The sequence below is a fragment of the Macaca thibetana genome, chromosome 1 (genome assembly GCF_024542745.1).
Source record: "Macaca thibetana thibetana isolate TM-01 chromosome 1, ASM2454274v1, whole genome shotgun sequence".
Taxonomy (NCBI): Eukaryota; Metazoa; Chordata; class Mammalia; order Primates; family Cercopithecidae; genus Macaca; species Macaca thibetana.
Window position 1 is genome coordinate 119,012,794 of NC_065578.1, and position 24,108 is coordinate 119,036,901.

A 24,108-nucleotide genomic window follows, 5' to 3' on the forward strand; every position below is an offset into this window, starting at 1 on the left:
ACCCCATTCAGGAGAAGTTTCCCTACTGTTTCTCAGAAACCAATTCCAGCCTCTGTAGCATCACTGCAATGCCCCCTAATATCACCTTAAGGGCTCCATCAGGCATATTCTTCTGGTGTAATGGAACCTTATCTAAAAACCTACCTAGTCCCTCTGTTAACAACCTACTGTGTCTCCCTGTCACATTAGTTCCCCGGTTGACTCTACTAACTGCTGGCGAGTTCCTAGGGTATACCAGTAAGTGGACTAGTGCTGTTATTCACCCAGACCCTAGACCGAGACCTGCACGAGCCATATTCCTCCCCCTCATTGCAGGAATCTCCCTCACCGCATCCTTCATTGCGGCCGGACTGGCGGGGGGAACCCTAGGTCACACCCTCATAGAAAGTAACAAGTTGTACCAACAATTTGCCGTTGCTATGGAGGAGTCGGCTGAGTCCCTTGCCTCCCTTCAGCGACAGCTCACATCCCTAGCTCAGGTAACCTTGCAGAACCGGAGGGCCCTAGACCTACTCACTGCAGAAAAAGGTGGTACATATATATTTCTTAAAAGAGATTGTTGTTTCTACATAAATAAATCAGGACTTGTAGAGGACCGGGTCCAACAGTTACGCAAGTTAAGCACTGAAGTAAAAACACGGCAGTTTGCTTCAGCTACAGACCAATGGTAGAATTCCTCTATGTTTTCTCTGTTAGCCCCCTTCCTTGGACCCCTGCTAAGTCTACTATTTCTGCTTACCGTAGGACATTGTGTTGTTAACAGAATTTTACAATTTGTTAGGGAGAGATTTGACACCGTACAACCCATGGTCCTCAGAGCCCAATACCAACCTGTAAACGCTGAAACAGAATCAGACTTATAAGACCCAAGATTGGCTCTAAAGATACCTGAAAAGAAGGGGGGAATGAAAGGAGCTGGGCACATTCCTCAGCCCCGGGCTCAAAACTCCCTGAGCCTAGTACAAACACATCCCATCCTCCCATCCCACCACATATCGCCATATATCTCTCAAACTCCCTGAGCCCAGTATAAACACCACCTGGAAAGTCTCTGATAAGGAGACGGCCGTTCAAGGTTTTACTGAAAGCACGAGAATCAAAAGAATTCCTTTGTTCCCCTGTAACTCTTGGGCTATAAAAAGCAAACGCTCACATTGTTCGGGGCCCTCTTGTATACTGTGGAATGGAGGGACCAAGTTCGAACTTGTAGTAAAGATCCTTGCCGCTTGGCTTTGACACTGGACTCTGGTGGTCTTCTTTGGGGGAACAAACGGTCTGGGCATAACAATATCACGTTATCTTTAATGTATTTGAATAAATGGATCTCCTCCTCTTATTTCCTGCCTTTTCCTATTGAGCTGTTTATCTGCTTTCCTTTTTTCTATGCTAATCCTCCCCTTATTTTTGCAACGTTTATTCATAGGTATTGTGATGATTCCATTTTAATTCATAATACAAAAAAAGTTTGTGTTTCAATGAAAATTGATGCATTGTTTCTTTCTTTCTTTTTTTTTTTTTTTTTGAGACAGAGTCTGTCACCCAGGCTTGAGTGTAGTGGTACCATCTTGGCTCGGCTCACTGCAACCTCTGCCTCCCAGGATCAAGCAATTCTCATGCCTCAACCTCCCAAGTAGCTGGGATTACAGCCACCAGCCACTACACCTGGCTAATTTTTGTATTTTTAGTAGAGACAGGGTTTCACTATGTTGGCCAGGCTGGTCTCAAACTCCTGACCTCAGGTGATCCACCCGCCTTGGCCTCCCAAAGTGCTGGGATTACAGACATGAGCTACCGCACCCAGTCACAGTCCTTCTAGGTTAACAGATTCTAGTTGTGTTCATTGTCTTAATTCTATCTTCTGAAGTTTTTGGAAGCAATAATAGTTTTAAATAAGATATGATCAATCAATCATGTATTTACTATTGACTACAAATTTACTATGATATAATACTATATTCTAGAACCTTAAAAAGGTTTAAAGTCAAAGTCATTACTCCCAAATCCAGGATTCCACCTGCAGGTTTCTTTTTGCTCCACCTTGTCCCTAAAATTTCCTCTCCAGCTGTCTTTCATGGGGTTCTTGGGCAGCAGGGCAGGGCCTTGAGGTTGCTCATAATCTTCTACTTTCATAACCTTATATGTCTATACTGCCTGTTCCTTGGTTCCAACATAGCCTGAAATGACTGTCCTCAAGTAGGATACATATCTGATCCCTTATTACTGTGCATATTCTTTTGTTTCATATTCAATTACTTTTGTAAAAGTTCTCAGTGACTTTAGAGACTGATTCTTGACTTAGGGAAGTACAGGATCCAGATGTAAACAGAACGAGATAATGCTGGAGCTGAAAGGGATTGTTTATTCCAGGGTTGTCAACTGGCCCCATGGGCAAAGGTCAACAGACCTGCTTTGTTTGGCTCTCACATGGTTGAAAGAAATTGATTTGCATTCTCATTTCCCAGTTCAAATTGCCCTACAAGAGACCACTTCACTTATTCACATCTAAGGAAACCCTATAAGCATTGGGATTTAGTTTAAGGCCCTCATTTTATAGATAAACAAACTGTGGTTTGGAAGAGAGACATATATTTGCGATCACAAAGATTTAAAATGGTGACAATAACGTTTGCTAAGCATTTATGGCAGGCCCCATTCCAAATGCATCACATATCTTAATTAAATTAATCCTCAAATCCTGGAGAAAAGAAAACAAAGGCTCAGACACTGTAGGCACAATGTCACACAGCCAGTTTGAGGCAGAGTCAGCCAGTTCTAGTGTGGCTTAACTCTTAACCCTTTGCTCTTCCCATCATAATAAACTGCCATTAGCCATGGCTGGAGTCATATAAATAGGCACATCTCAGGAAACAATACTTACCTGAATTTTATTTCTCACATCAGATGCTTCTCCAGTCTCAGTTGAGACTCCTGGTTCTAAATTCTTGCAGTAAGGCCTTAGGATAAAATTTCCCAAATCATGGTCCTTGGTCCCCTGCGTTGAGAACTACGCTGTCCTACTCCCCTTCCATGTACAGCGGGGCCACAGAATAGGATTGCCTAGTTTGTGCACTGCACAAAAGTACACAACTAAGAGAGCAAGAAGGGGCTAAATTCCAGCCTGTGTTGATTCTGAGAGTCCATGGGGCTATGTCTTCTTACAAAGAAGGGGCATCTTTTTTTAAAAAATCGATTTCTACAAAGGCACCATATGGGTGAGAAGTGGTCCTGCCCTTCGGATGAAGCTGCGTAAACTCGTGGGCTCTAGAGGAGTAACAGGTGATGACTTCACTAAGTTAATCATCACATTCCATCCTCCTCGCTACCTTAATTGGTTGGAGAATGAGCACATAACTCATGTAGGGCCTTTCCTGGCCAATGAGTCTTCATTTGGAGGCTCCTGTTTAAGGGTTGTGGATCTCTTTCCTGGTAGAGGTGAGGCTGGACCTGCTTCAGCCACCTTGCACTAGATGGGGCCAGATAATGAAGCTAATCCCCAGCAAAAATGGCCACAAAATAGAGAAAACTCCCATCTGGTAACTTTGTTGAGCTGTTGGTCAAGTTATACCTGAAGCTCAAATATACTTACGGACTGTGGAGTGACATAAACCCATACATTTTTTTTTTATGCTGAAACAGTCTGGCTGTCAGTTGTGACCAAAGGAGCAGGGGAAGCATAGCACCTATTCCATACACACTCCAACACATGCCTGCTCCCTGTGCCCCTTCCTGGCTTTATGTTTTCACCACAGCTCTTGTCATCATCCCATACTCTGTCCTTTTCTTATTTAGTTTGTTGCTTGTCTACATCCACTCCCCATCCCTGATGAAAGGGATGATATGTATTGAATGATATATCCATTCAGTGAATTATTGAGGATTATTAAAATTTTACATACATAAATGAAAATCATGACAGTTCTAGAACTAACTCCGTACTATCCCAGCCTTCCAATAAGATGAGTGACTTCTTATCCATGCCTTTCCCAGCATATGTGCACATGCAGACTGTCAGCATTTCAGCAATTTCAGGGAGGGAGCCTTGTTATTATTATGTCGCCAAGATGATCTTAAGTTGGTGATGGTCTTTAATTGGAACTATTTTTAAATATATTGTAAATATTTTTATATATTGTAAATATTTATAGAATGACTCGACTTTATTTTGTCTTAGTAGATTTGCTATCTGTAATTTTTTTGGATTTTTATTCTGTTCATCTCTACTTCTTTGCTATCATGAGGAATTTTCCCTCTTGAAAAAGCAAATAAATTAGGAGAGGGAGGTGGGCTATGGTGTTTTTTTTTTTTTTAACTTTCATATGTGCCATAGTCAGAAAAAACTGAGAGCTTCTACCTTTCTGAAATATTCTCAGCCATGTTTCCTTTGCATTTTTTTTCGGTTCTTACAGGTAATACTGCAGAATCTGGCACTTGTTCCAAAAGGGTTCTACTGTTGTTCTCAATGGTCTGGTATTCCCAATTTATCTTCTATCTCTATCATGCAGTCTGATACTTTTGTTTGTTTCTCTGACAGTGACTTGCCTAGAACCCCCTTGGGAGTTGGTGGTTGCAGTTTTGCTGAAGGTAACTATATGCTTTGAAAGAATGAGCCTTTTCCCTTTGCCTGTCACCTTCTCTGAAATATCACTATTAGGAGAGTTATCTTTTGGGTTATCCAGCCTTTTTATACTTGAGAGGAGCAATACATTCTTTCTGGTGTTTTCCTCTTTGACAACCAAAAGAATGACAAGGGCATGGTGGATGAAGGAAGAAGAAAGGAAGGGAGAGTAGAGGGAGAACTGGTTAGGGCCGAGGCTCCGTGTCTTCCATTTCCCCTTTCTTTTTACTCTTCTTTCAGCCAGCACTCAATAGCTGGTCTTAGCCTGCTAATATGAGAGGGGAGTGTTCTCAGACTAGGGAATAAGACTCGGTGTGTTTGCCAGTTGGCAGCACATCATGGATAAAGCAAGTGGCGATCCACACAGCCTGAACTGCACAGCCAACCCACATGGCCTCTCCTGTCTGGTGGCTTTTTCCTCTAAGGAATGCGAATGTGATCATACCGTAGCCATATGCTGTAATCGTTGAGTCCATATTTGCTTCTTTTTACATGACCATGCAGATTCGTGACCTAGGGAGTCATATATCTGTTTGCAGGCAAAATCACCTCCTCATTGAAGTAACCACCCCGTAAGCCATTCCAAACCTCACAGGGCAAAGAGAGTCACACAAGGCCACACAGGTTGTCAGTGGCAGTGGGGGAGATGAGCGTCCAGGGTCCAGGTCAGCTCCACCATACCTGCTGTGACTGTCATCCCCCTCATAAGCTGAGAAGCACTCAATTAAATAGCACCCACTTGCCCAACCCTGCTCAGAAGTTGGCAGGCAGGTCACCTGCATCTCTCCTCTCCTTGAACCAGTGCTGTTGCTGGGTTGGAGGAGGTAGAGACTCAGATGAAGGAGACGAAGAAGCACTTGGGTATATTTCTTGGTCTTATTTCACTTTTCCACTTTCACCACTACTGAACTGGAACACAGCAACCTCTTATGTACACAATGGTTTATTAAAGGAATGTACGGCCCACATCAGCCTAGCAAGGATTCTACTGGTAAACCTTCCCATGGCCAAAGGAAAAAAAAGCAGGAGTTGAGTGGCTGGGGTGGGGTATAGGCAATGGAGAGAGGGCAGAGGGGTGTAGAAGCTGAAGGGGGCTAGAAGCTTACTCCTGAGTTTCTTCTTCTGTCTTCAAATCTTTACTTCTTATGGCCAAAGACCCAGCTGTTTCAATTGGCTGGAGATGCACTCTTCTAGACTGCTCAAGACAGCCAGAGAGAGGGGAGGAGGGAAGAAGGATACTGTGGAAAGGGATGGCGGGACAAACATTTAGAGCTAGAAGCCACTACTGTGCCAATGCTAAAGTTTCTGTCTCTTAGCCTAAAAAAGCCAGTGAGGTAGGGGCCTTATTGCTCTTAGTTTGCTAGGTTTCCCCTCTGAAATAATGAGCAGATTTAGCCAGGCTAGCAGAAAACAGAAAGGAAGAGCACGGGGCTGTGCAGCAGTTAACAGAATCTTGATTCTTGCTCTATGGTCGGTACTTGCACAGGAAGTGTTGGCGCTTGTTGCATTCATTGCTGCTCCAAGTTAAAAAGTCTGTAAGAAAATAAACAGACATTTAAATCCATTCAGTCCTGTACTGAGCTTGCCAGAGTTATCCGGGTGTTTTTCTTGGAGTCATAGATAAGGCGATATGATGGTTGACTTTATGTGTCAACTTGCCTAGGCTATGGTGTACAGTTGTTTGATTGCTATGAAGATGTTTTTTAGATATGATTAATGTTTAAATATCAGTAGACTTTGAGTAAAGCAGATGACCCTCCATCATGTGGGTGGGCCTCCTCCAATCAATTGAAGGCCTTAAGAGAAAAGACTGGTCTCCCAAAGAGGAAGAAATTCTGCCTCCAGACTGTCTTTGGACTCAAGACCACAACATTAACTCCTGCAAGAACTTCCAGCCTGCAGGGCGCGGTGGCTCAAGCCTGTAATCCCAGCACTTTGGGAGGCCAAGACGGGTGGATCACGAAGTCAGGAGATCGAGACCATCCTGGCTAACATGGTGAAACCCCGTCTCTACTAAAAAAAAAATACAAAAAAAAACTAGCCGGGCGTGGTGGCGGGCGCCTGTAGTCCCAGCTACTCAGGAGGCTGAGGCAGGAGAATGGTGTAAACCCGGGAGGCGGAGCTTGGAGTGAGCTGAGATCTGGCCACTGCACTCCAGCCCGGGTGACAGAGGGAGATTCCATCTCAAAAAAAAAAAAAAAAAAAAAAGACTTTCCAGCCTGTTGGCCTGCCCTGTGGTTTTCAGATTTGACAGCCCCCACAACTGCATGAGCAAATTCCTCAAAGTAAATCTTTGTCTCTCTATATATACATCCAACTACTTCTGTTTCCCTGGAGAACCTTAAGACAAATACTAACTTTCCCAATGAAAGAAAAACACTTTAAATGTCACACACCATGGCAAAAGCTCCACTCCAGCACTGCTTTTGAGGAAAGGCAGGGGTTGACATGAATCAACTGAGAACGAGGGGCTCTTGTGTTGAAGCAGGACGCAGTGAGGATCTGAGGGTGGCCTTTCCTAGGCTCTAAGAAGCTCCTGTTCAAAGTTAAAAGAACTGAAAGCTGCTAAAGCCATTCACATCCCAACAGGCCATCTGCTTATGAAAAAGGACTGAGCCCAAGGCAGAGGTGGCCCTTTGAAGGACTGAAGTATTTTTGAGGTGAGATCCAGCTATTTCCCTCCCAGAAGCCAAGCTCCACAGCATCACTTGTCATCCATGGGTGCCTGCAGCAGAGCGAGGAGTTGTTCCCTGGCTAGGTGTCTGCTTGGGCCCTGACCTGCAGATCTGACCCTGTTCCCAGTGTGTGTGGGGTGGGTGAGAGCTCTGGGGAGAGGAGGAGGGGAGGTGTGCCCCTCCCACTCCTAGGATGGGGCCTGCCCATGCCAGCATCCATAGTGCTCAGCGCAGGGGCCACAGAGTATAAATGAAATGGGCCCTGCAAGCTTGTGGGTACTTTCACAGTGTGGGGCAAAGAGAATACAGCACAAGGCCATGGGCCAGGCTTGAGACTGACTCATCAGCCGGTCCTTTTGAGGTTGCTGCCCATTGAGCCTGTGGATAAGCTAGTACAGCAACTTCAAACAATCAAGCACAGCACAGCTCACCACGGGCACTAAGCTAGAGAGCTCCACTTTTCCCACCTCACCAGAGGCGGAGTGCAGGGAAGGGTGAGTGAGAGACCTTACTTTCCCTCTCCTCCAGGCCACGGAGCCATGAGCCTAGCTTGCACATGATAAACACGCCACATGTATTCAGATAATTAGGACGATTATTTCCTCCTTTTTTTTTTTTTTTTTTTTTTTTTTTGTTTTGTTTTTTGAGACGGAGTCTCGCTCTGTCGCCCCAGGCTGGAGTGCAGTGGCGCGATCTCGGCTCACTGCAAGCTCCGCCTCCTGGGTTTACGCCATTCTCCTGCCTCAGCCTCCTGAGTAGCTGGGACTACAGGCGCCCGCCAACCACGCGCCCGGCTAATTTTTTGTATTTTTAGTAGAGACGGGGTTTCACCGTGGTCTCGATCTCCTGACCTTGTGATCCGCCCGCCTCGGCCTCCCAAAGTGCTGGGATTACAGGCGTGAGCCACCGCGCCCGGCCAATTTCCTCCTTTTTATAAAGAGGCATTTGAGGCACAGAGAAGTAAGAGAGCTGCACAGGGTCACACAGCTCAGTTAGGAGGAGCTGGGATTCTACCCTGGGCATTCAGAATGCAGAACCCGTGCTCTTGACCTCAATGTATACTGAATATGAAATTTCTTTTCAAACTGCAAAATCCCACTTATCATTGTTAAATGTCTCAAAGTGGACCAGCAAAACGTCAGGAAACACTGCAAGCTGCAATTTTCCAGAGTCACAAAACACATTCTGATGTAAAGGCTCCCCTTTACATCAGAAAGGGTGAGAGAGAAACACACCAAGTAAAATGCTCTGAAATTCTTTCTAAAGAGATATAAAAAAGGAATAGCTCTGTCACAGAGACAGAACAAGAATGTGTGTGTGGCTGTGTATTGGGGCATTAATATTATATAAATTTTGAATTAAAAAAAATTAGAAACAGAGTGGGGAGCAAAATCCATTGTACTGATGTGGCTGAGGGGCATGTGCTTTTAAACTCTACCTTCCACCAGTTCTTCTCAAATCCTTGCTTCATTCCTTGTGCTCTTCTGCCTTGAGAGCCAGTGTTCTGACAGCCACGAGCAGGGTGAGTAACCGTGGGAAAGGAAAGGAACCCAAAGACGTGCTGTTCCCAGAGAGCTTCAGTCTTCCGGTTCCCATCCACACAACAGAGGCGACTCCGCTACTGAAGTTTGCTGATGTGATCACCGACTCACAGGGAAAGGACTTTTGTTTGAGAACTTTGTCCAGTGGGAATGTCAGAATCTGGGGAATGTGAGGGACTTGGGGAGGCATCTGGTCTACTGCTCCCAAACCAGGTCTGGCCTCCAGCCCCAGAGAGTCTGATGTTGCAGGTCTGAAAAGCGAATCCCTGATATTGGTATTTTTACAGTTGTTCCTCATTTGATTCTTTGGTGCCATGGAGCCTCGCTTCTAACACTTTTAATGCGTTAACTGCAATAAAAACTACAATGTCCACCTTTTGCTTGGTTAACTCTGGTTGTAAAGTTTCTCACTGCTTCCTGGGGTAGCTCGTTATGTGTTTGAGCAGCGCTAACTGTTCAACATTGTTTTCCTTGATTAGAATAAAAATCCACTTGTGGGTAGCCTCTGCCTATTGGTTTTGGTTGTGTTCTTTCCATCTGAGCCGACTTCTGCCTTGAACAGCAGCAGCTGTGCTCTCACCGGTCTGTGCACATCCCCTCTCTGGCTGTTTATCTCGGAGGGTTTTCCTCAGACTGTGTCTCATCGTGTCTGCCCTTCGCCTCGTGCTGTTAGAAAGTTTTCTCACTCTCTTTTTCCTTCTCATAAGTTTATTCCTCAGACAACATTAAACTTCCCCCATGTCCTGCTGGGGGTGGCCGAGTCCCTCCCTTCCCCAGCCCAATAGCTGAGACCTCAGCCCAGGCCTGCCCCACGCTGACTTCTTGGCTGGCAGGGGGTCCTGGTGTCACTATGATGGCCTATTAGACCCACTGGGATATTCTCAAGTATATGACCTTTGGCATTGAGGATTCTTTAATATCCTGTGATCTTGTACAGCTGAAGTTTTCTACACCGCTTATTTGTCATGGTTCTCACCAGGGGGTGAATTTGCCCTCTGCAGAAAACACTTGGTCATTCTTGGAGATATTTTTCACGACCTGGGAGGAGGAGTGCTACTGGCACCTACCGATTAGAGACCAGGGATGCTGCTCAACCTTGTGCAAAGTACAGGATAGCCCCCACAACCAAGAAGTACCCAGCCCAAGGTGTCACCAGGATGAATGCTGAAAAGTCTAACTCATGAGCAGAAAGACAAAGAATGAAAGCAGGCCAGGGAAAGGAGGAGGCTCATGCAAGTGTGTGCAGCCTGCACTGAGCTTCAGGCCAGTGCATTCTGGGGACAGGATTCAGGGAAACAGGAGGGAAGAACTGAGGCAAAGACCAGCTTTCCAGGGCTCATGGCAAACCCTCATTTTAAAGAAGTCAGAAGAGATTTATCTGTCTTCACCGCATATATTTACTCCCTGTGGTCTGGGTTTCCCAAAATGGGATATATATCCCCCTCATGGTATAGAATATGATTTTAAAATAAGTGTATTTCAGAAAAAATTGAACGGATTTAAAGAAAATATGAGTAAATAACAACAGCTGGAACATTGATAGGACAAAGACTGTAAAGTGATCACAAAGGACTGAAGGTTGGTAACCAATGTCTGTGGCAAGGCCACTGCCCTGCTGGAGAAATGAGTTGTTAGTGTGGAATGGGGAGGCCAGGAGTCCCCTGTGTCTATTTTTGCTCTTACTAGGTAAAGGGAAGGGTCTACGCATGGAGAAGTGGTGAGGGGCGGTGCATTAGAACTTACTGTTATTGGAGCTCATCTCAGTACAGTGCTTGTTCCCACCCACGGACTTGCCGGACCAGGATCTGTACAGATACATGGCCCCATCAATCCACTGCCACCGCTGCCTCTGCAACAACAGGAGATGGAGAGGCGTACGGCTCAGCAACCCGCCTGCCACAGCCAAGGAAGTCCCTTCAGTCCCCTTTAAAACATGTTTTCATTGCAAACGTTGGGAAAGTGCAGAAATGCTTAAAGAAGGAAAAAGAGAAAGTCGTTCCACTCAACCACTAATAGGAAAACATTACCAATGCTACTGCAAGAAATAGAAATAGATGTAAGTATTTATTCCATCTGAATGACAGGGTTCTGACTGATAGCAATGTGAATGCATAAAAATGCAAAATTTCTGATAGTCAAATAAATGACATTAAAAAAATAATTGCATAAAATATTTGTAACAACTACGGTAAAGGATTATTAGTTTTTCTGTAACATAATATTCAAAAAGAGAAAAAGCCATAAGATATTGATAGACAAACACTAAGGGATGAACACATACATATTCATGAAAGAGGGTGATGAATGTGTGGTATCTTCAGCAGTTTTATTAAGAAGCAGGAAGTATGGGGGTTCCCGCTTTATGTTCCCTGTGTTTGTTTGAGTCAACTAAAGAAGTCCCACCAAGCATCTGTCAACTGAAGACCCCACACCTAGACCTCAACAACAGCTGTTCCTTACAAAGGCCGCTCATGTCATTTCTTACAATAAGGTACTGATAAAAAGAACAGGAAGTTACAGCGAAAAGCATCAAGGATAACATAAAGAAAATTAGAGCACCAAAAAAAAAAAAAAAAAAAAAAAGGCTAGCTGAAAGTTTTCAACTTTAACTCAAGATCCAATGGAGATTTGATTGATCTGTCTCATAATAGGCCCGTGTGTACACACACACACACACACACACACACGAACTTGTTAAGGCTTTAAAACGTTGGTAATTTTGTGTTCTGCCTTTCAGGAGGGCCTTAATTAGACAGAGGTCTATACATTTAAATCATATCCTCCACCGAGGGCCAGAACTGGGTCCCTGACCTTGAGGCCTTGGTCTCTGTCAGCTGGAGGTGCATCTGGAGAAGATCCACCCGCTGTGTCCCTGTTATAGGCTGGGAGGCCATTCCTCAAAAAAGAGGATGCCAGCCTGGCTTTCCCAAGAGGGCCTTTGTGGCCAAGTCTGAGGTTACCTTCTGTGGGTCGTGCAGGCCAATCCATACGGGCTGGCTTCTCTGATAGCCACTTACGTACTCTGCTATGGTGCTGGCTTCCTTTACGTTCAGGATAGATGCCAGGTGGGCTCCGTTTTCGTAAGACTGACACTCGAGCTAGTACAAGGAGAGGTCCTGTTAATGATGCCTGCATGTTTAAAGCACAGCCCTCTCCTCAGAACGCTAGTCCAAGCAGGAGGGACTCACACAGCCCCCACATCCTCCACACAGAGTGCTCTAAACCCCACAGAAGGCTTCCTGCCAGCCTGGCAGAAAACACAACTACCGCAGCGTTCGGTCTCGAGAAAGAGGCAGTGCAAGGCCAGGGCGAGAGATTGAGGGTCTGAGGACATGCCCGGGATCCTGGTCTTGCCTCTCAGGGCATATGTGACCTTGACAAGTCACTTCACCTCTCTGAGGCTCAGTTTCTTCATCTGTAAAATAATTACTGCTACCTATGACCTGTCATGAGACCTATTGTGTTATAATACTGCATTTCAACAGATCTAAGAAACTGCTGATTGTAAAATGTGGCATTATTTTATGTCCCATGAAGAAAGAAAATAAAATCACTGTCAATGAATCTATGATACACTGTGACACAGCGTGTTTGTAGCACACACCTGATTTCAGAAGTGTCAGAATGTGAATACAATGTGCATCAGAGAACAGACGTTACAGCAGTGCTCTTTGCGGGACACCTCCAATACATTGGGCACCCCACCATTCAGTCCTAACAGCAGCCCAAGGAGATGGGGCCCATCTTTAGTTTACGGATGGGGAGACAGGGGATCAGGAAAGGGCAACTGGACACAGGAAGAGAGCCCAGCTCTCCCTAATTCCTAAGCCTACATTGTGTTTATTTTAAATTATTATTAGCCGGCTGGGCGTGGTGGCTCAAGCCTGTAATCCCAGCACTTTGGGAGGCCAAGGCAGGTGGATCACGAGGTCAGGAGATTGAGACCATCCCGGCTAACACGGTGAAACTCCATCTCTACTAAAAATACAAAAAATTAGCCGGGCGAGGTGGCGGGCACCTGTAGTCCCAGCTACTCAGGAGGCTGAGGCAGGAGAATGACGTGAACCCAGGAGGCGGAGCTTGCAGTGAGCCGGGATCGTGCCACTGCACTCCAGTCTGAGAGACACAGCAAGACTCCATCTCAAAAAAAATAAATAAATAAAATAAAATAAAATATTATTAGCCTATGTTACATAAGAATAACACATTGTAAATTGTAAGCAGTGGTCTGTAACTCATTTTGACTTGCTAGTGAATGGGCATCGATCAATTGCCTAAACATATGAGGTGATCCTCCGGAGGAGAGGAGTCGGCTCCCCGTGCTGGTGGAGAATCCCTGCCGATTGAAGGTGAATGTGCCCACTGCTTTGCCTTTCCTCAGCAGTAACCATGCCACCAAATCTGGTTGGATTTCGGGGTTTCCTGGGCACTAGAGGCAGATATGTAACTATCCGCTTTGTTGCAACTTTTAAAACTTTCAGCTCTAATCCCAAATCTGTTTTACTCCTTTATGTCTGCATATCGATCCCAAATTTTTCCTTCTGAGGTCCTTTGCAAAAGTGCTGTCTTCTTTCACATCCAAGGCCATGCAATCTGAATTTTTCTTGTGGGTGAATAAATGGTAATCACTCACAGTTTTAAGGATTGTATGAAACACATGACATGACAAATTCTTGTTCTGTACCCAGAAACCTGTTGTTCAATTAAACAAGGCAAATGTTTATATATATGGGCATGTGTATGTAAACTTTATTTTATTCTCTTCTGAGGTTGTGTTACATGACAAGAAATTGAATTAATTCAATAAAATTTTAGTTTGGGTTGCTTAGGTTTTTACTGATCCCATTCTTGCTTTTACTAATTTACCCAAGATTAGATGTGATTACTATTTAATAATAATTTAGTCCTCACACTGACAAACCACTTACAATACCAGCATGCTTCTATCACTGTAATTCTATTTAATTCTCAGGCCCATGAGGCATGCCAGCCAGATGACCAGACAGCATTTATTGAGTGCCCACTGGGTACCAGCCACAAAAGATCCTGTGTCAGAAGGGGAAACAGACTTGGAGTATGTACGCGATAGCCTCCCTCCCAGTTCACACAACTGGTACTGCTGGAGCTGTAACTAGAACTCAAGCCTCTGCCTCTCAAGCTCAAGGTCGCATGTCCATGTGCTTCTCACGTTGCCTCCATCAGCTTCCAGGGGTCTCAAGAGCCAAGGGCAGTAGCAACACTGGTGGAGGAATCGGGGAGCCGCACAGCCCTTGTTGGGTTTGAGGGGTCCCCTTTGGCCTCACCGTCCCAGCACCCCCTCTGCATCCTGGTCCTGTTAACTTTGTTTAAGGTTCAGCGTCAATCCTGTGGGCTGTTCTTTCTTGAGACCCTGAATTGGCGTCTACCATGTGCCATAGGCTTTATGCAAGTTGTTTTAATGAATCCTCCTGACATGTCCATGAAGTAAAAAGTATTATCCCACTTTCCAGTAGGGAAACAGGTAAAGGGAGGTACCTAGTGAATTGCAGCGTAGTGATGTAAACTCAGGTCTCTATTACTCCACGTTCCCAGACATCTTCCTCTTTGTTCTCTTTGTTTTCACAGAGAAAGGCTATTCCTCTCCACGAGCTCATTTTCTTTCCAGGGACAGAGTCTGGGAAGCCCTTTCTTCACTCTGTTTCTCTCCCCTTTTTATACAATTATTCAGGACTCAGCTCAGACTTTGCTGGGGTTGCTGCATCAGTTATTCTCAGTGTAAACTTGGGCAAGTCATTTATACTCATGCTGCATTGAAACGTTCTGTTTCAATGTCGCAATCCTGCATTAACCCTGGGCTTTCTAAGGCCAGAGAATACATTCATAGCCTCAGTAGCTGGCACGTGGTAGGTGCTTCATTCTGCTTTTGTTTGTTTGTTTGTTTTCTGTTTTTCATTGTCTAGTTTTATACAGGGATTCTAAGACCACATGGGCCCAGATCATGCCAAATATACCTATATGACTCCCCCAATTAATCACAATTCGGCAGCAGCGACTCCCCACACGTGGCTGAGATAACTTACTTTGACTGTCTATTTGGTGATCTCTCAGACAAAGCTTCAATGAAATAAAATGGACATGTTTGTGGACTGTGTAGAGCAGTGGAAAAGTTTCCACATTTTCTTGGACGCTTCACCTTCTGTCGGCGGCTCCAAGGTGTCTGCTCCAGGCGTGTCTACACACCTCTCTCTGGTAGATCTCTTACAGGAACTTCATTATCCTTTCTGTGAATTCCTCATCTTCTCTTCCTCCTTTGATTGATGTATTTCTGTCTCCTTTACTGACAGTGAGCTTGCTGAGGGTAGGGGCTATTTCCTATGTATCCGTATGTGCTTGTAGCCCATCTAGGGTGTGGCATACAGCACCTGCTTCAGCAATGCTTACGGAATTGAAAGAGTTGAACACACAACCCTCTTCTCTCCATTTCACCAGCCAAAGGGGTTTCTCTTCATAGTGCCCAGGAAGGACACTTGATCCTGAATCAAATGAGATCTGGGGCTCTGGCTGGTCCTTTGCTCTAGAAAGCCCAGGCCAAGCAGGCGGCAAATTTCTTACCTCAGCATCAGACCAGTTCCTCAGCTTCCTGAAGTAACCATAGCAATTGGGCTTGTGGTAAAACCATCCAGGAGCACAGCTGGGTCTCCTGATGACATCTGCACATAAACAAGAGGCAATTGCATGTTATGATAGCAAAAACAATCAATTCCCAGACTTGATACAGTTTGAAATCAGGAACCCCTTGAATGAAGAGAGTCCCTTCATGAAGATTCCTGCTACACTGTCAAAAATGTATACAGTTTACCCTTCTTCTGGCTTTTCCCAAAGGGACCTAAGGCCTTTTACCAGTGTGACTGTGTTTCTGCGATTACTGGACACTGCCTCTGAACTGACACTAATTCCAAGAAAATGTCACTGCGGTCCACCAGTCAGAGTAGGGGTTATGGAAGTCAGGTGATCAATGGAGTTTTAGCTTGATCTGCCTCACAGTGGGTCCAGCGAGTCCAGTGGGTCCCCTGAACCCATGCTGTGGTTATCTCCCCAGTTCTGGAATGCATAATTGGAATAGACACACGTACATAATTGGACTAGATAGACACACATAACTGGAATAGATTCTCAGCAGCTGACGGAATCTTGTATTAGTAGTGAAGGTCAAACAACTATGATTTAAGGCATCACAAGAGTGGATGAGGGACATAAATTGGTAGTTTGGGGCATTCCAAGGAGGGAGAAGTCACTTTGGCCTGGGAGACAAGGGATGGGTTACATGGCAACTTGACTGGAACTTGAGCATAGGTGGGCTATGTGTCAGTACTGGGGGAGGGAACATTTTAGGCAAAGGAAGCAGGAATATGAGGGCATGCATAGAAACAGCAAGCACTTAAGTATGCCTTAAGGGCTTAAGAGACAGGGTGTCCATCAGGCAACCGTGGCAGAAATAGGAAAGAGCCAGGACCTAGAAGCAAAGGAATCTATGATTCAGGGAGGCACATGATTTTCCTGCTAGTCAACTGGTGAATGGGCAATGTCGCTGTATCTGAAGGTTTATAAAGAGGGGGAGATGGCTGGATGTACAGAGGCACCAGGTGATCAAGGGGATGTCAAGCTAGCAAGTGTAGGCTTTGTGACCATGTGGCTACCTTCTGACACCATGATGGGTGCAAAAGTGTTTCCTTCCATAAGGGACGTCCACAGACTGCAGCTGTCATAACAGTATGTTTTCTCTCCTCATTCAAATGATACTACTGTCTCCTATTTGCCCCACTCTTCTGTTTTATTTCAGCCCCTGCCTGTACATCTCCCAGGGCTCCCCATTGCTTTCAGAGGAGCTCTCTGCTCATCTAGCATGTAAAAGATTTTATAACCTGGCTGTATGCCCCTATCCAGCCACATGCTTCTATGCCACAGTCCCAGCTCCGTCTTGGAACATGAATGCTCAGTGTAGCTTTAGATCCTTTGTCTGTGCTATTCCTGGTATCTGTGAATAATGAATAATGACCAACCTAGCTAAGGCAAGGCAGGAAAGGTTTCAGTGAGTATGTCAAATATACTACAAACAAACAGCAAGGATATTCATGTATTTAAATGCTTCATCTTCTACTACATTCAGAAATATGAACATAATTTTATGATAAACAAAACGCAGCCTTTATGCCATTGCTGTTACTACTAGTACCACTGTCACCAGCTTTTGTAGATAAGGTGCTTGACTTTCTATCATCTCTCTGTTCTCTCCCTGTCTTTGTACTCTCCATCTCTGTCTCTTTTGTCTCTGTGTCTTTGTGTGTCCCTCCTTGTCTATGACTATCTGTTTTCTGCCCTCATTCTTTTTTCTCCCTCTCCTTGCTCACTTTTCTATCTCTCTCCCCTCCCCTTTCTGCCCCTCACCCTGCGAGGTGCTTTCTTGGTGCCAGGCACCATGTTAAGTGTTTTATCCATATTGTACTTTTAACAAGATTGCTTGAGGAGGTGGGGAAACAGGCTCAGGGTGGTCATCTGCCCAAGGTCACACAGAAAGATAGAAAAGCTGCTTTGCAGATCCAGTTCTCTATGACTTAAAAATCTATGTTACTGCCACCAGCCCTCCCAATATTTATAAACATGAGAAATTCAAAACTTAGCAACAGAAATAATTAACTGGGCTGCCTCGATTATTTTGTCAGGAGGAAAAGAAATCCTTGCACTTCAAGGAAAAATTGATCTTCTTAAGAGAAGGCTGGCCATTGATTACCGGAGGGCAGACATGACATGGGCTTGAATTTCAGAAAGGGACAGCTGCGAAAACATGCCTTCCATTGTAATACCGGTGAGACTGTTCTGAAAGAGGTGGCAAAGAGGAACCCAAATCTCTGACCTTTGGCCCGAGGACAAAGACCCCTGGCCTCACACCTGGGGCTCCTGGTTTGGTCTTGTGCCCTCTGAAGCAACTCTCCTTGGCATTCTGTGAGCAAACATATTAGGACAGACCCTCTACCACCATGGTCCTTGTTTCCCCCGGATCCAAGCCGTGAAAGCAGAGGACCTAGGGACATACGCAGAGGACTTGGAGGGACAGAGTGGTCAGAGTGAAGAAGACCCAAGACCATGCTGGAGCCCAGACAATCACAACTCTCTCTCTTCTCTTTCTCTCCTTTCTCTGACTCTCTTTGTGTTTCTCTGAGTGTTGCTCTCTGACCATCTCTCTGTGTTCAATTTTCTCTGTGCATCTCCGTCTTTGACTTTCTATACATCTCTCCGTTCTCTCCCTGTCTTTGTACTTTCTGTCTCTTTTGTCTCTCTGCCTATGTGTGTCCCTCCTTGCCTATGACTGTCTGTTCCCTGCTTCTAATTCTTTTTCTCCCCCTCCTCTTTCCTCCCTTCATCTCTCTCCCCTGCCCTCTGCCCCACACTCTGCAATGTTGCAGCTATGGCCGTGAGCCCCCTGGTGGAGACATTTTAGCTCCTAGATACGCAACTAACAGCCGCTCTGCTGTGCTGAGGCTCTGCCTTCTGCTACCCCACTCCCATCGCCCAGGCTAGAGTGCAGCGGTGCCATTTCAGCTCACTGCAGCCTCGACTTCCCAGGCTCAGGTGGTCCTCCCACCTCAGCCTCCCGAGTAGCTGGGACTACAGGTGAGCACCACCATACCAAGCTAGTTTTTTGTACTTTTTTTTAGTAGAGACGGAGTTTCGCCACATTGCCCAGGCTGATCTCGAACTTCTGGGCTCAAGTGATCTACCCACCTTGGTGTCTCAAAGTTCTGGGATTACGGGCATGAGCCACCGCACCCGGCCTTACTCCACACATTTATTGAGCATTTACTATGTATCCGAGAAAGGTCCAGACCATTTACATATATTCTAATCATCTTCATCATAACCTTGTCATTATTCCTATGTTCCAGATGAAGAAGCAAAGGCAGAAAGAAGTCATCATGTCCCAGGATCCTACAGCAAATAAATGATAAAAGCAAGATTTGACCCCAGACAGACAGTCTGACTCCAAGTCTTAGTCATCTTAGTAATGATGCTCAAGTTAATGCTTTAAATCCTATATGGGTCAAGCACATCCGTTGAGATTATTTTGTTTAATTACCAGAGCCTCCCTGAGAGATAGGTGTGGATAACCATTTCCATTGTACAGAGAAGGGAACCTCCTCACAGAGGTGAGTAAACTACTGAGGTTAACCAGATGGGGAGTGCGGTGGAAACTGGGAGAGAAGTCAATGTTTCCATGGTGGCCTTAGAATGTTGACCCCACCTCACATGGTGCTAGAGCCCCTCATCTCTACACATGCATTGTCAAGAGGTTTCAGCTTCCAGCGTCTTGCCTGGACTACTCTAATACTCTTTCTACTCCATCACTTATTACATGTGTGACCTTAGAAACGTGATTTAATCTCTTTTAGCTTTACTTTTCTTGTCTGTACAGAGGGATCAACAATATATGCCTTCTTCACACAGTTGTTGGGAGGATTAATTAAGATAACTCACGTACAGTGATTAGCACAGAGCTTAGTGTATAGGAATTGTTTGATAAACAGTAGCTAGTTAAAACCTGAAACTATTAACACCCATCATCATTACTATGTAATAGTTTTGAAAATATAAGGCAGATGAAGTTTTTTAGTGTCCATAAATGATGTTGCTCTATGTCTGTCTGCTCACTGAATCAATGCCATGAATTGCTTCAGGTGAAGGGCAGGTATCAGGACAAAGAACTCACTGTGGAAGCAACAAGAGTCTAATATTCACTGAGAGAGAAGATTAATTTCTAAGTCCCCTCTATTTCTCTTAAGTAGGGCAGTGCAAAGAACATTTAGGATATGTCATAAGGGAGGATCCCCAAGATAGTAAAAATAAGTAGAATGTCTTTCTACAGCTGGGAGGGAGATCTACCTGGAAAAAGAGAAATTGAAGGACCTGTGGTGAATGTTGTGTCTGCATTTCCTCCTCAGGAGAGAAGCCAGAGAGGTTAGTGAGATCCCAGGGGTGGGAAGAGGGTTGCATCACATTCCCCAGGATATAGCTCGGGCAAATTTCAAGTTTCATTAAGGAGGCCTGAAGTCAGCACAGAACAAGAGTGGCAGGGAACCACCTGGCCATGTAGAAATGGCCACAGAAGACAGCTCTGCAGGAGGGGCTCAGGAGCAGCCCCTCAGAGCCTTGCACTCTCTTGTATGGTTTCTCTCACATGGCTGAGTTCCACAGGTCCTGAGAAGCCTGAGATAGTTCAGCGAACGGGTGTAGGGTTGAAGGCAAAGAGCCATGGAGGACATATTAAGGATAAGCTATGACTAGGACCACCGACTGCAGCCATAGGGGCCAAGACGATGCCCAAAGAACCTTGCTTCTCTTCGTATGTCCTTCCAAACCATCCTACCGTTGGCCGAGGGCATTCCCCAGCAGTAGCAGTGCTAAGTAACTGACAGCACTGGACCCCTCTGGAAGCCCTCTTCTCAACAGAGGCAATGCTCAAACATGGATTCTTCACTCACTCTTACATGCCCAACACCCAGCAAGGCCACATGGGACTGTGAAAGGCACTAGAAGCCCAAACATCACTTAGTCTTACTGTGTGACGTTGGGCAAATCTCTACCCTTTTCTGGAATCCATTTTCCTTGTAAATAGAACAAAGAAATTACATCAGATGAGATCACATTTCATTTCCTTCCATTTCTGGTATTCTGTGACATTTCTTCTTAGCTCACTTGTACAGTGTTCCTCCCCTGCTTTCTCTATTGGTGGATTCTACAATATTGCTCCTCACTTTGTTGCCATGTTACTTTGCACTTGATGTGTGATCTATAAATGTTTAAGCGCCATCTCTCCAACTCGGCTGTAGGTCCCTTGCAAACTGGAATCCCTAATAATGCTCAAATGGTAAACCAGTGCATAAGCATTGAGGAATTCTGATTATGGCTATGACTTATTGACAATCTGCTAGGCAACAGGTGTTTTAAACACATTATCTCTGCCCTTCACAAAAAAACTTGCTAAATTAATGTTATAACTTACACTTAACTGATGATTTACGTATGGGTTATAATCATATGGTATTGGGTTTTGTTGGATTCTACAGCCCTTGAATTTTTTAGTACTTATCTTTGTTTTTCATCTCCATGTTTAAAAACCTATTTCTTGCAGTTCCTAAATGTTTTTGTGGGTGAATGGAAGGGTGTCCCACGTGGGCTGTGTGAACACTGGCTGTGCCTCAGTTTCAGCTAAGTGATGGATACTCACCACCCAGGACTCCTATTTTGGCCAGGCAGTTCAGCAATAGGAGCAACCGCATGCTTCTGGAAGCCATCTTCCTCCTCCCCTGAGGATGTAGCTACTGCAAGGATCTCAGAGACCTTACAAGCGCTTCTTTAAAACTCCTGGGTTCTCCTTGATCTGCAAATCTGAACACATTTGCACAGGTGAGAAGGACCCAGGAATCTAGATGCCGACTCACATATGGAGGAAAATAATACAACATTTTCCTGGCTAAATCCAGACTTTATAATGAAGGGAATCTCAAGTTAGATGTACAGGTTAGAAACTTTTAAGAGATTTTGTTCTTACCTGCAAGACCTCCTAGGCAGGTGCCAGAGATCTAACTATAGCAGGCTGAACAGTTTCACAGTCTTAATGGAGGCAATTTGTAAACCACCGAGCACTCGCCCCTGTTAGCTTCAGGAGAGCCAGCAGAGGGCGCCCAAGGCAAGCTTCCTCACGGATAAGGCGGATATGGGCATTTTGTGTCAAGAAAATCCAATAGAGTGGCTCCGACGTTGAATTTTTAAATGCTAAAATTAAACGTGAGCACAGTGTCCAATACCCACATTTTACAGATGAGAAAACCTAAGGTCAGTAAGTATGAAGTCATTTGTTCATGGACACCAGCTACAAGCGGATCTGACTCCATCAGCACTCTTTTGTTTACGCTTAGTTGACATCATTTTTAAAAATAAAGAACATGGCTTTATCTTTTCCCCATTAGCAAACAACACATGAGCTATTAGAAAATCAATGCAAAACTAGAAAATAAGAAGTAAACCCCACCTCCAGGAGATAGATAATTTGGTGAGTAGCCTACAGATATCTTTCGTGTACAATTTTATATAAATGGGATCATATTGTCCCATAACCTGGTTTTGTTTCTCAGAAAAAGATTGATTGTAATACATTTTCTTGCACTCACATAACTTTCATGCATTTTAAATTTTTTCTTTAGTATAAATTCTCGTATGTAGAGTCGTGGCATCATACAATATGCACACTGCCATTTTAATACCCTTTGTTAAATGTATGGGCTGTGCCATTTACCTCATTAATAGGGCACTAAAAGGATGGGTTCCCTAAGCTCCCAGTGAATGCTTAATTTTGTCAAATTTTTTGTTAATTTTTGGTATATTAAAGAACTTTAGTGATTTAAAATATTTTATAATTACTAATGAAGTTGAACATCTTTTTATATAATGATTTGCTTTTTGTATTTGGTGAATTTTCAGTGTGCAGTTTTACGCATTTTTCTATTTCATTGGTTTTTTCTCCAATTTGTGAGATTCTTTTTGTATGTTTATTGCATTTCACGTGTTACTTATAGTATTTCTCAGTTTGTATTTTTCTCTTATAATTTTTGCCATTCTGAAATTTTCAAAAATATTATTTTTTATGTTTTTAAACATATTTTTTAAATTTATATTTATATCAAAAGACTGCCCATTACTGTCCCATAAGGTTAAACTATTTATCAGTGTTCTCTTCTATTTTCATCTGTCTGGACTTTGTTCTAATGTAAGTATGAAACTGAGTTCTGGATTTCCCTCCCAAATAATTATTAAAATGAGTTAATTCATTGAATCCACATTTAATCATACTTTGTGATTAAAAAATCTGAATATACAATCTAACTCTCAAATAAAGTGAACTGGCATTCATCGAATGCCTACCTGTCATGTTCATAAGTAAGCTGCACTAGGCCGGGTGTACTGGCTCATGGCTGAAATCCCAGCACTTTGAGAGGCCGAGGTGGGTGGATCACCTGAGGTCAGGAGTTCGAGACCAGCCTGGCCAACATGGTAAAACCCTGTCTCTGTTAAAAAATACAAAAATTAGCTGGGCGCGGTGGTGTAATCGCAGCTACTCAGGAGGCTGAGGCAGGAGAATCACTTGAACCTGGGAGGCAGAGGTTGCAGTGAGCTACCAGACTGCAGAGCCAAGATTTAACCCAACAGCTTGACACCAAACCCAATGCTCTTTACAGTGAAGGAAGAAAAGAAGGTAAATAATTTAAATCAAACAACACAGCAACAGAAAGCCTGACAAGCCTCGCTAGAAATACAATTTGTCATTTCTGGCCTGGCTAATAGCTGACAGAGGAAAACAGATGTTTAAAGAAAGCCCCCCATCATCAACCGCAAGGAGGATTACCTGTTTGGCAACCAAGACTGACTCTGAGGGCCCCTGCCTTCTTCAGTGTCTCCAGTGGTCCCTGTCAAAGTTTCCAGAGCTTTTATATCTTCTTGCCTCAGGAATTAATAATCTTTACTTTAATCATAAAGCAATAATATTATTTGAGAAAAATAATCCATCCATAAAAGTCTTATCTACAGTGAAAAAAATGAATCATATGAGAGACGACTTGAGAATGTACATAAGGTGTGCTCTGACTAGCCAGGAAAAGAACCTCTCCCTGTGTGCAAACAGAATCTTTTCTTTACGTCCCGTTATTAAAACTGACAATATCCTGTAATCTGTTATAAGCCCATCTTCCTCTCCCCTTAAGTTACTTTTTCATGGCTGTCTTTTCATCCCTTGGTATTGTGGATTTCTTTTATTTCTCTTTTACTTCTAGAAGGATTTTCTGTCAGGGTCAGGCATGGGTTATGACCCATGCGGTGGGACTTGAGGCCCACACACAGATTTTCCTCCTAAAGCACCAACTCCACTCCCTCAACATGCATGAGTTTCCTCAGAGATCTACTATTTGAGCTTCTCCCATGGAACAAGGGTGATCATGTCAAAATAGCTTACATCAACAGAGTGTGTTACAGTAAAGGGTTTTCCCTTAAGTCATCAAATATCCTTGTGAGCAGCACAGGACAGACATTCCCATTACACACTCAAGAAACCCGACCTTGAGAGAGATTAGAAACCTTCCAAGGTTCACAACGCTGGTCAGCAGTGGACCTGGACACTGAAACTTGTCCTTCTGACTCCAAATCTAGCCATTTGCTGAAATACAGTCCTACTGAAAAATAAGCTATTTGAAAA

General features: G+C 44.3%; 1 protein-coding gene across 1 annotated transcript; it reads right to left on the reverse strand.

Annotated features, from left to right (window-relative positions):
- Positions 1-5,542: 5,542 nt before the first annotated feature.
- On the reverse strand, positions 5,543-23,441 carry REG4 (regenerating family member 4). Its single transcript, XM_050779015.1, has 6 exons — positions 23,266-23,441; positions 21,091-21,251; positions 15,423-15,520; positions 11,792-11,929; positions 10,575-10,680; positions 5,543-6,148 (listed from the first exon to the last, which is right to left on the reverse strand). Exons 2-6 carry the CDS (start codon positions 21,155-21,157, stop codon positions 6,081-6,083), a joined length of 477 nt encoding a protein of 158 aa, XP_050634972.1. The 5' UTR covers positions 21,158-21,251; positions 23,266-23,441; the 3' UTR covers positions 5,543-6,080.
- Positions 23,442-24,108: the final 667 nt, after the last annotated feature.

Bases quoted from the DNA above. Each gene is read 5' to 3' on its own strand.
- REG4 (XM_050779015.1), bottom strand. From the start codon at position 21,157: ATGGCTTCCAGAAGCATGCGGTTGCTCCTATTGCTGAACTGCCTGGCC. The intron at 11,930-15,422 runs GTAAGAAATTTG...TCCTTGTACTAG, and splicing joins GGAACTGGTCTGATGCTGAG to CTCGAGTGTCAGTCTTACGA. The intron at 6,149-10,574 runs GTAAGTTCTAAT...ATTTTCTTACAG, and splicing joins TGAGATGAGCTCCAATAACA to ACTTTTTAACTTGGAGCAGC.